General features: G+C 35.3%; 1 protein-coding gene across 1 annotated transcript in view; it reads left to right on the forward strand.

Moving 5' to 3' along the window:
• LOC110034130 (ubiquitin carboxyl-terminal hydrolase 26) overlaps positions 1 to 13230 on the forward strand; it is a 105376-nt gene that overhangs the window by 64824 nt on the left and 27322 nt on the right. The window contains 1 exon segment of the mRNA XM_020738413.1: positions 11051 to 11122. Within this exon segment, the coding sequence (XP_020594072.1) occupies positions 11051 to 11122 (72 nt within the window).

The raw sequence follows: 13230 nt of genomic DNA on the forward strand, positions 1-13230 counted from the left end.
GAGACCAGTAGGATGCAGGTGGTTATTTACAATCAAATGTAAGGCAGACGGAAGCATAGATCGGTTAAAAGCCCGACTGGTTGCAAAAGGATATACCCAGTCATACGGAATTGACTACCAAGAGACATTTGCCCCAGTAGCCAAACTGAACTCCATTAGAATCCTACTCTCCATTGCAGCAAACCGAGACTGGCCCCTTATGCAACTTGATGTCAAAAATGCATTCCTTAATGGAGATCTTGAAGAGGATGTATACATGGATTTACCGCCTGGTCTTGAAGAGTCCTTCCCTAGTGGCAAAGTATGCAAGCTCCAGAAATCTCTGTATGGTCTCAAACAATCTCCTCGTGCTTGGTTTGCAAAATTCACCAATTCAGTAATCAAGTGCGGTTATACTCAAAGCCAGACTGATCATACAATGTTCACAAAAAGATCTGAGAAGAAGATTGCTGTTCTTATTGTGTATGTTGATGACATCATTCTTACCGGTGATCATATTGAAGAATTGACAAAGCTGAAGAAGTTTTTAGCCCATGAATTCGAAATCAAGGACCTCGGAGACTTGAAGTTCTTCTTGGGAATGGAAGTTGCAAGATCCAAAATGGGGATAGCCGTAACTCAAAGGAAGTACACATTGGACCTATTGAAAGAAACTGGTATGCTTGGATGCAAACCAATAGACACTCCAATAGACCCGTATAAAAAGATTGGAATGGAGAATGATAGTTTACCTGTCGACAAAGGACGATATCAGAGGCTTGTTGGAAGACTTATTTACTTATCTCACACCAGACCAGACATAAGTTTTTCAGTAAGTATAGTAAGTCAATTCATGAACTGTCCTACTGAGGAACATATGGGAGCTGTCAACCGTATCTTAAGATACTTAAAGATGACATTTGGGAAAGGATTATTATTCAAAAGGAATGATAGTCAAAAGGTAGAAGTATTTACTGATGCAGACTGGGCAGGAGATATATCCACCCGACGATCAACCTCTGGGTATTGCACGTATGTATGCGGCAATCTAGTGACATGGAGAAGTAAGAAGCAATCGGTGGTCTCTCGGAGTGGCGCAGAAGCAGAATACAGAGCACTGGCACTTGGAATCTGTGAAGGAATGTGGATCAAAAGATTTCTCAAAGAGCTTGGAATTATGGGAGAAAATTCTATCAAGATGTTCTGTGACAATCAAGCTGCAATAAGTATCGCAAAGAATCCTGTTCATCATGACCGAACGAAACACATTGAGATTGATCGGAACTTCATTTCAGAGAAGGTGGACAATGGAATCATTGAATTGGTCTATACTCCTTCTAGAGACCAAACCGCAGACATTCTCACCAAGGCTCTCCCTAAGTCCAGTTTTGATGAGCTAACCAACAAGTTGGGCATGTACAATCTGTACAACCCATCTTGAGGGGGAGTGTGGAATTACGCTCATTATTATTATTATTATTATTTACTTTAATGTTATTTAGTACTTGCTATATTTAGTCATAGTATAAAAAATAGTAATTCTTAATTATAGGTATTTATGTTTATTCTATAATTATAGGAATTACTTAATTGTAGGAAGATTTCTTTCCTTGTTTTATCTCGTGTAAACGCCTATTTATAGGTGAATTATCTATGTATTCATTGAGAAGAAAGTTATTCAAAATTCACACGAGGTGTTATTTATCTCCTGACTACCCCTTCTTTGCTGCAGTTATCTGGAACGACCTATTTTTTTCTCCTGCAGTTCCTATTTGTCTAGCCTCCCCCCATCTTACCTCCTTACCACAGCCGCATATATCAACATCCAGTTGCTCTTCCTTTGCTGTCTTGCAGAAAAAATGCTCCAACCACTGGTATACTTCATTCCAACGCTCATGCCATTATTCACGCCACTTGCCATCCTTTCCAAACCCTATAACCGACCATCACCACCCATTGATCGAACCCTAGTGTGAATCTATGTCATATCTGTTGTTATTTTTCCTTACAGTATGTTTTTGTAACCACCTATTGGCTTTTTCGACAGTAATATTTACTTTCATTGTGGTTTAGGTTAAATTTGGTGTCATTTGGTAGCAGGGCTAGCTTAACCCTAGTCTTACCTTATGGTTTTCAACATCAACCAGTACCCAATCCTACCTCCGCGCAAAGTGTTTTTGTTGGTTTTTCAATCCGGCTACCCAAAAGTTTTCTTTCCCACCCTACATTTTCCTTATACACCCTTTTTAATATACCTAAACCTTGACCTAGACCCCAATCACGCCCTAGTAGAGACAATTTTTGTAGACCTGATCAGGAGGAAATAACACAATGTCGCTTATGAGAAATTTACAAATATTCGAGAAACCGACCAGAAACTTACCATGGAAGAGGTGCAGTGGGAACTCCACCAAGTGCAACAAAGCATTGTCGCATTGGAGAGGAGATACTCTGGAAGGGTTATTTGTAACTGCCACAGTGACTTTCCAGATAAAAAGAATGCAGTGAATCCCTTTTACCAGGCAGATTCCAAAGATGAAGAACCGCTATCCTGAAAATTTTGCTTGAAATATCATAGACTTCAAGGTTTGGAAGTAAAGGTGAATTTGTCACATTTTGACGCTCACTTGGATCCATGTGAGTTAAGCGATTAGTTCTGAACCGTGGAACGTGTCTTTGAGTATCAGGACCTCTCACCGGACAAATTGGTGAAATTAGCCCCTACTAAGTTAAAGAAGAGTGTATTTTCGTGATGGAAGAACTTGAAGATTCTTCGACATTGATATGCAAGGGCAAACACGGGGCAACCATCAGAAACTGGGATCATTATAGTAAGAGGCTAAAGAGGATTAGTCGATCAGGTTCCTAATTCAAAAGTCAAATTTGGAGTGATTGTCGTATAATGATTCGGAAATAGAGTAAGCAAGAGAGCATGAAGTGAAGAGCAAAAATTAAAAAATGGTGGGTGTGGGCGGAAGTGAATAGAATCGGAGTCAACTTGAAGCTACAAGGGCATGAGAGGTTTGTGTGCCCTAATGAGAATGGGTTTGTGAGGAGATACTGAGAAAAAGTGAGTGAAAGCAAGTGCATTTGAGAGAAATACTAATGAGCGCATGCATCCGTAGGAAGAACAGTGAGCATGGAGCTGTGCAAGTGTTACTACACCTTCGTAGGAGGAAAATGGTGGCCACTTTGAGCTTATTTTGTTAAACTAAGGAATTTTATTATCAAACATTGAAGCACAATGCAATGCAATTGCTAAAAATTACTATACGAGAAAGATAAAAAAAAAATAAACAACTCATGCCAAAGAATCTTTGACATCCTCTTTAAAAGGCTCTTACTAGAAGTTTGGTATTTTTGGAGATTTTTATAAATTTTTTCTATTTATTTATGTATTGACATATAGAATTTGAAATATTTTTAATTAGATTTTCTATTCTAGAAACGCAGGAATGTAATTTTAGTAGATCTAGTGGTGATGTTATAATAATAGGTGATCAAGTCATTAAAATCAGTGAATGTTTTAGATATCTCAGGGTCTATTGTGCAAAGTGATGGTGATATAGATGAGGATGTTATTAATAGAATTCAAATTAGATGGTTAAAGTGGAGGAAGACATCGAGCCTACTGTGTGACAGAAAAGTACAACTTAGGCTTAAAAATAAAGTTTTATAAGATGGTGGTGAGACCTGTAATGCTTTATGGTGGAAAATGTTGGCCTGTAAAAGACCAGCATAAAATTAAGTGCATAGAATCTTTTATGGTGGAAAATGTTGCGTCAATTTTAAAGAACATAGAATCTATTATTTGCCAAAGAATCAACACTTTAAATGTTTAGAATTAGAAACTTGTTGTGATAAATGACTATTATTCTGTTTACAAATTGGATAAATTTGGGGCATTTCAAGAACTTGTAGAGTATTCTCAGTAATAATATCAACTATGGATGAAGAGATCAACTCCATTGCGCTAACAAGTGAAGTAATGTCAATCAATATCATTTGAAGGGGAATTGTTCCTGGCTTTAGGTTTTGGGAATAGATTTGAGTACATATGGGTAGATATTCCACCAACAAATTAGGATGATCAATATGAGCGTTGGATAAATGGAGTTCTAATTGAAAATTGGATTTCAGCTCGGGATGAGCTTTGGATTATTCAAAGAAGTTTTGCTCAAAATATATAATGAGAAGTAATATAAAGAAATTTTTATAAAGTTTATTTGTTGTCGATATCTAGATGATGAAGATAACATCCACGCCGCTTTATGACAAATATTTACAACATTCATTTCTACCAAAACTTTAGCTATAGAAAGCCTAATAATAAACTGTGGTGGCAACATCCATAACGGTTGCCCAAAAATAAAAGCCAAGGAGAATAAAGTTAAATGTTTGAAGTTGTGTAAGCAAATCATGGAAATGAGATCCAAAAGGGCGTGACTTGAGGCTTCCTAAAGCAATCAAATTTGAAATATCATTTAAAAATATGCATAGAGAGACCGATAATATATATGAGCATCATGAGAATAATTAGATGTAATATACTTATAAGGAAAGTTTTATGATATGTTGAGGATCAATAAACACAATATAATAGCTTTCAAATTCTAAATTAGTCAATAAATGAGAGTGCAAGAGGCCTAGCAAGCATGAATATTTTCTCATGGGAAAAAAGAGTGCAGACTAGTCATTAAAAGACAGTTTTTTGTTAATAGTTGAAATCTAATGAAAGAAATGTGAAGGATGGTTGAGTGGAAAGTTAAAAACTTTCATTGCATTGAAATCATAAACCATATTCACAAATGTGTGTGGATGTTGATATAGAGGGGGCTCGACCATCAGAGACCATAAAAGAGATGCCTCTAGAGTGCAAACGAGCCGAACTTGAGCGGGCTTAATGTTTGTTCGTGTTTGACTCGTTTAATTTATTTTCTTGTTCGTGTTTTGCTTTTGTTTGAAATGGCTCGTGAACAACTTGTTTGTGCTCGACTCAAATTAAGATCGTGTTCGAGATGGCTCAAATTAAGCTCAATTTTAATTCAATCACTTTATTTAATTTAATTATTATTGAAATAAAAAAATAATTTTATTTTCTGAACTAAAATTAATATGCTTAATTTTTGGTTCAGAATTTTCTTGTGATTTAAAATCATAACTTCTGTATTTATGGAGCTTTTCTCACATCTTTCTTTCCTCCTTCAAGATGTGGGACTAAATTGTCTTGTCTTCCTGTAGCCATGCCACAGCATGGTCTCGACCACAAGAAGTGAGCGGGTGGTGATGTGTCCCAATTCCCTCCTCTCCCTAAGTGACGTCGTCCTTTGCTCCTTTCCGCAGTAGCAGCCAACAACACGCCCCACCAATCTTTGTTTTGTCACTTTCTTAATCTTTTATTCTAGTGATGCATTAATTGACATAAATTTTTTGAATGATTAATTAATTAACTTGATCCTAAATGGCATGCAGAACCCAGCTTCTATTAAAAGAAATTTACATACCTGCTACCTATTAAAAAAAATTTACATACCTGCTACCCAAATTTAACCTTTTTAGGCCCATTTACATATATATATACGACCCAAATTCTACTTTTTTACATATTTAACACCTCAAATTATATATATTTTTTAATTATACTACCTAAATATATTTTAAAATAATAAAATTTAGTATTTTTAAATAAGTATAAAAAGTTAATATAAAAATATATAAATAAATTTTATTATTTAACTATTTTGAGTCAAAACGAGTTGAATACTAACGAACAAACATTTGTTTGTGTTCTATTCGTTTATAAATCATGTTCAAAAAAGTTGTTCGTATTCAGCTCATTTACTTAACAAATGAGCCGAACACGAGCTGTTCGCGAAGAACAAGTTTTTTTGGCACCCTTAGATGCCACAAATATATTAAAGGCCATGTGGGAAGCAGTGGCGATCTCACAAATTTTGTCAACTAAGGCCTTGTGAGAAATCATTGTAGTTGAAGGCTAGATACAACAAGTTTGAGGGAACAATGATGCGAAACAATCTCTGACAGTGGGCAATTGAAGGGACCAAGCATGACTATGAACTTGAGAGAATATGCAAAAATTTATTGAAGATGAGACAGAAGAGAAGGGTGTTTCAAGGGGCCTGCCCTGGGTACCATAGAGACCGAGAGTGGATAAGATGTCAGTGCCATGAGTGGGCGCCTATGCCAAGCATAGCCGACAAAAATAGTTCAAGCGAATCATAAAAATCGAACCCGTGTTTGGATTTGGTAGATAGAAATGCACTAAGGCATATGCTGAAGGAGACATGCCAAAAAATGACTTTGGGTTGAGACATGAACATGGTGATGTTCACGAGTGGAGATTTGCAATTGTACGCTAGAATCTTGGTTTTGAAATGAATGTGACTAGAACTCGTACATTCCTACATTCCTACATGAATTTGAATTAGGGCTAAGTTTGATTTGTGTTTTCATTGCATATTTGACCTCCAAGATTACAAGGTGGGTAGTTATATAAGTTGGAGGATTCGTTTTGTCTTTTTTTATGGTGGGATGAGAGATGAAGGATGGATTAGGAAATTTATTTATTTTTTTAATTGGAGATACTTTTGATGGACAAAAAAATTATAGCTATGGTAGTCTTACACTGAATTTTTGGATTTGCTACTCATGAAAAATCCCTTGAATTGTTTTATTCTTGGTTTAGTGAGCTTGTCGTTGATGCTTGTAGAGCAATTTAATTGTGTTGAACAACATTTTCTAAAATAACAATTTTTTTCATTCTTTAAAAAGGTGTTCAAGGCTTATGCCTCGAGGCGAGCCTCACAAAAGAAGCCTGGAGCTTTAAGAGATAGTGCCTAAATTAATTTATGATATATATATATATATATATATATATCTATGTATGTATTCAGTCGGCGGGCATGTCTACTAGGGTTTCGCCGATGGAGATTCCCTGCTTCCTTGATTCCTTCGGTTTCACGCGTCACTTGTTTCGTCGGGCAATGACGAAGGCTTTCGACGAAGGCTTTCCTTGATTCCTTCGACTTCAACATCGTCGTTTTCCTCCTTTTACTGTCGCCGCAAGGCTCTCGTCACTGTTATGAGGCGGGTGCTGCTGTTTCTCGCACATCCTTCCTCATTCGAGTGCGTCACTTGTTTCGTCATCCTTCCTCCAAACTCAGGCCAATCTTGCTTGGTGGTGATGGCCTCGACACTCCGCTCTTATGCCACTGCACTTGCCACCGACAATCCTACTCGTGCCCGTATTTCAGGTTCAGAGCATTTTTTTGGTATCGGTAAGTCCAACATTATTCCACAATCATTCCACGAGGCTCTTGAAGGCGGTGATGATCACACTTTTATTAAAAAACTTGGTAAAAAAATGGGAAACCTGCTCTTTTTCTCTCTTAGGTTGAAACCTGTACTCTTGCGTCTTCTTGACGTTTTGCTTTAGTAGGGAAATTTCTTTATGGCCATCCTAAACTTGAGATCATTCACAAAGATTTTGATGCTAAGAAGCTATCGAGTAGATGGAATATTGACTTACTTGACGACCGACATATACTTATTCAGTTATTTCACGATGCAGATTTCACTCGTATTTTTCCTCGAAAGATAATCAAGATTGACAACTATTTTATGAAAATCTTGAAGTGGATTGTTGGCTTTGATCCAAAAGCGGAGTCCCCTATCATTTATGTTTGGATAAGGTTTCCGGGGTTAAAACTATACCGTTCAAGTTTGAAATTCTTTACTCCTTAATAATTGCTTACGGTAAGTCTCTCAAGGTTGATAGTCTTACGTTTGCTTTTACAAGACTCTTTGTTGCTTATATGTTAGTTGAGAGAGATATCACTCAACCAGCTCCGAATGAGATATAGATTGAATCCACTCACAACGGGTATTAGCAAAATGTTGAAATATAACCACACCCTTCTTATTGCTCTCATTGTAGTATGTTTGGCCACAGTTGTACTATTTGTTATCGCCTGCATCCTCATTTAAGGCTGGATATTGCTAAAGAACAACAACCTATTAAAAAATCTATTCGTGCTGAATTGGGGTGGACGTCTTACCACCTACCATCCCTGCTGAAGAGGTGCAACCTGACCCTCTTTTCAACACTGCATATACCTCTGCTCATCTGACTGACGCGGTTACTGATGAGAAATTTTCTGATGACCCTCTTAATCAAATCTCTGTTGTCTCGGATGAAAAACATCTCATGCTTTTGAACACTCTATTTCAGCTGTTGGATTGAAGAATGGTACTCTGGATTCTCATGAAACATCTTCTTATACTACTATTACTGATCCAAATGTGTCTATACCACTCATTGTTATTGAAGAAGACTTACTTACATGCTAAGACACACGAGAGTACTAATTTGATCCAATAAAATATCAACTGATACAATAAGTAGATGTTTCTAATGTTCAACATCCTACACATGTCCACACTTTAGACCAATCCACTGATCAGATGAGCCATTCTTCGGATGAGGAATGACATGTCTATTCTAGGAGGAAGAAGAAGAATGAAGGCCGACGCGAGCTCAGGAACTTATTGGATGATACATTGTTTACTACTGACAATGACACTCATCTTACCAATTTGTTAGCTGGTCCTCGAACTAGAGACAGAGGCAAGTCAAAATTGGGTTGCTCTCTAGCTACCTGATACTACGTGTTTTGACACTTTTGGTTTTTTGAGCTCTCATATATTTTCTGTATTTTTTTTTTCTGGAACCATTTGCATATGGTGTTTACCGTGTGTGTAGGGTGTCATGATTGGGCTCTCGCATACAATTTATTTGTATCTTTCTTTCTTTTTAATATATTAGCCCTGGGGCTTTATATATATATATATATATATATATATAACATTATATTTAATATAATGGATAAAATGTCTGAAAATATTAATATATAATTAGAGCAGGATTATTTGATTATGTTATTAACTCATTTTTTTTAATAATATTTAATTTCTGATTAATTTATTGTAAGATGAAAATTGTATTGGATGAAGAAAATTTTAAAGTTGCAAATGAGATGGGATTAAATGAGAATAAATGATGATTAACTTTAAGATGATAAAAGTAAGGAGTCTACTATGAATCTTGAAACTTATGGAGTATTTAAATTTTAAGTGAATATTTAACTAGAATAACATTTAAAACTTCTGAATATCAATATTTAATATTAAGATTTGTGGTTTTTGCTTTTTATGATAATAAATCAAATCCACATTTCAATGATTCATATATTATTTATGAATTATTTTTAATTTAATGAGATTTTTGCCTTTTTTGAGGCATACAACTCTCTTCGTTAAGACAACCATCTTGGTTCCCAATTTTACCTTTATAAACTTTGTTTTCCACCAATGTAAGTAAGATTAACTTATTTGTAACTCCAATTATATAACTTATAAATTGATATACACTTATTTGGATCGCATCACTTGAAGCCTGATGAAAATCAACATATCCACTTGTTAACAAGGACAAGCACAACAGATTCATGATCGAAAGAGAAGCCTATTAGTTCCAAAATTTGAATGCGATGATGGAGCAACAACCTTTATGTGATGAGGATGGATATGATCATTTGAATATGCCTTTGTGGGTGAATGTTTGATTTCTTTAGATTCAAAGGAGCCTTGGAACATTCAGAATAATTGTGCCCAAAATTGTGCAAAACGAGCAATAAGATGGGTGCCTTTAGATTATCTCTTCTACTAGCTGATGAACCAATAAGTTTTTTTCAGTTGGGAAGTTAATATCTATTTACACTGGGACTTTGGCTATGGAAGGTTTAGAGAGACGAACAGTAGCACATCAACTTGCTAACGTTTACCAATAGACCCCAAACCATTTTAGGTTATGCATTGGGTAGCCACCGCCATAGGAGATCTATTGTGAAAAACTTCGAGTGTAATATTCTTTTAGTGTAAGCTTTATAATGATATGATCAAGATCAAAGAGCCCAAATGAATATTTACCGGCTAAATGTTAACTTAGCTTGAATTTAAATAACATCTTGGGTTGAAAAGCCCAAGGAAAATTTTCCTATGTAAAAAAAATGTAGTCTAGTAAGCTCAAAGATCTCATCATCAAAGATAATGATTGCGAATTTGCTTTAAAATATAGAAGCTTGAGGTGGAATTTAGTGCTAATGAAAATACAAAAGGAAATTGGTGGAAAGAGAGGGAGGCATCTGAGATGATAAGAACTATCAAAATAGGTGGCAGCAATGGTGGTCGAATTGGGGCAACCACTGAAGTAAGAACCAGTAAAGAGAGAGACGATTGGTGATGAATTAGGAACAAGGAGACATGCTGGTTCAAGTAAATGAGGATTTTGTCTGGAGGAAAGAGCTGCAGTCAGAAAGTGGGAAAGACTGCATCCCTAAACAGCTGCTCGGCAACAATGAAGATGAGTGGTTGCAACAACCACCTCGATGTTGTGGAAGTGTAGTCTTGCCTTGCACACGGTGAGTGGCGAAGCCCTAGCTAGACTCATGCGTGGGGGGTCGGGAAGCCTGCACAGCAGTGGACACAAGCAAGCTTTTGGAAAGATGTGATTATATGCAGTTCATTTGTAAAGTACTCCAACAAAAGTGTTAGTCAAAAAGGCTGACAAGCTGAAAGAGGGTTTAGATTGATTATTGTATTTTGGAATGTCAAGGCGTTGTTATTTTCTATGGGATCTACATGCTTTTATACTGTTTGCTCTTTTCAGTTCTCCTTGATGCTCATTTACATTTCCACCTGCAGAGGAACAGGCTGATATGTAGAATTGAAGCAATCAACCTTTAATTTGCACTCAAATATGCTCACTGGAACTGTTTAATTTCAAGACATTTTGAATATGAAGTGATGAATACCGCTAGAACAAAATTTTAACTTTTATTGGTTTTTTACATGTGCTTTCGTTTCTAATTTTTTTGTATGGAAATTACGTTTAATATATTATTGAACTGTCTAGTAAAACAAAAATGCATTTAAAGTTTATTTGATTGGATATTTTATTCTTGCACTAACATAAAATTTATTTGTTTTCCAGCATTCTCGATTACTAGAAAGGCCTTTGGAGCTCATTTGCAAGCATGGTGCCATCTCTCAGAAAATATCATCTGTAAGTATTCATGAATAGAAACCAAATACGTTTATTTTCTGATGGTTGATTCAGTTGTGGCAGTCTAACGTAGTGGTTCATTTTGTTTGTGCTTTATTATTGTGGATACTTAGAGGAAGGAGCTTTTGGAGATTTTTATGCTGCACTTATTGTTTTCTGTTGTTCAGTCTCTTTTATATAAGAGTCAAAATTGATGTAAGACATCTTAGGATATAGGGAGACTTAGGATTAGATGCTCAAAGAAATACGCAAAATTTTAATTCACACTTTCTCATCTATCAATTTAACCAAAATGATCAATCTCTATGGATGCAAAATTAGAAAGCACATTTCATTATTTCCAAATGATAATGTAAAGTCTCCAAAATATGAAATTCCACAAAAAAAATTGGGATAAAAAAAACTCTGTCACGATTAAGGTCCACACTTCAAAACATGAAAACCGGCATGCATCAAACTTGGAAAAATTTCAAACAAGTACGCAACTAATCACTAATTAGAGATCCAATGCTGAGCCAAGGAGCTTGCAGTTGAACCAACTCATACCTACATCAACACGGACATTAGAGAAAATAACCCATCTCTACAGGGATCATCACTATTGGCACGCTCACAATAAATCTAAAATCACATTTTGCTGTTTCCCAAAATAAATGGAAAATCATAACTCACATATCAATTTTTGAAGCAACTAACAAAGCAACTATTTGATGTAGAACATGGTAGGGTCTAGGGTTCGCTAATGCAAACCTGGCATAAGATTCTTGAATAAGCACATCAAATATCAATTTTTATTAAAGATTTGTTAATTTTGATGTAAAATTAGAAAACTCATCTTTCATCCATAGGATAATATAGAAGGCGTCAAATGCTTGCACAAGAAATATGAGAATAGTTGAAATTCCATAATATTTAGATTTACACGGAAAAAAAATTATTGTCGATACATATAAAACTTGATGAGATTTCATTTGCACATGCAAACCGGTCACCAAATAATTTAGAAGAAAGAGTAATAATAGAAATCACCAACATCATATAAGTAGAATCACCCTTCATAAGTTGTTTAACAGATATGTGAAAAAATTGAAAGAATTTACTTCCAACAATCCAAGAATTGAGAAAATACTAAGATACTCAACCATTTTAGTGTTTTACTTTACAAACTTAAATGGTTATTTTTATAACCCAAAAAGTTCAGAACTAAGATACTCGATCTCAATGTTTGATTTTATAAACCTCAATGTTTTGAGTATTTTGGAGTTGTAGTCTTTGTTCTATTATTTTCATATTTCATATTTTTAAATCTATCTATATATATCGAAAAAGTTGTCCGACAGTACCTTAAGGAGTGTTGTATTTTTGTTTTTTTGCAACTGGCATGTCTGTAGTTTGTACAGGAAGAGGTGTTGAACCTCCTCGCCATCCAAAGCTTGTTGTTTCATGCTTTTCTCCATTGTTTTCAACCTAGACAGCAGCCAGACATACCCTATCCTTTCCAAACACCATCGAACTCTCATATTCTCACTCTTACCATTTCATAACCACCTCTCCACTAAATCCGCTTCTTAAACACCTTCTAGGAGCCCTAGAATAGTGTTAGTGGATTTCTACTATAGGAATCTTAATAGTAAATCACACGTCGGCCCTATAAGCTCATAATATGAACTTAAATGTTCAGAAAAATTCATTTGAAATTAGTTTAATGGTCATTTGAGGTTAATACACAAACATAATTTTAACTCACCATTACAAAAAATGTGCATTTAAATAATTAAATAAGTAAATGATATTAGTACATGAGAGTTTCAAAATAACAAAATCTTATTATCAAATTAAGATTATTCGAGAATCTATACTTTTGTGCAACCCTTCATTATTATAGGCATTATATGATTATAAAAAAGTGTTAAATTTCCTCTTACTAACCAGCTTTGAAACATTTGAATTGTCAGAAGAGATTATGACATAAACTTGCCAAATGATTCGAGTTTCAACAGAAGTATGCTTTTGTCCATAAACATTGTGCCTAGATTAAGAATGAACTTATCGATACTTTGAGTACAGTTGCATCCAGAAGAATCATGTAACAAGAGAATACTCCAAGA

The sequence above is a fragment of the Phalaenopsis equestris genome, unplaced genomic scaffold (assembly GCF_001263595.1).
Source record: "Phalaenopsis equestris unplaced genomic scaffold, ASM126359v1 Scaffold001353, whole genome shotgun sequence".
In the NCBI taxonomy this organism is placed as follows: domain Eukaryota; kingdom Viridiplantae; phylum Streptophyta; class Magnoliopsida; order Asparagales; family Orchidaceae; genus Phalaenopsis; species Phalaenopsis equestris.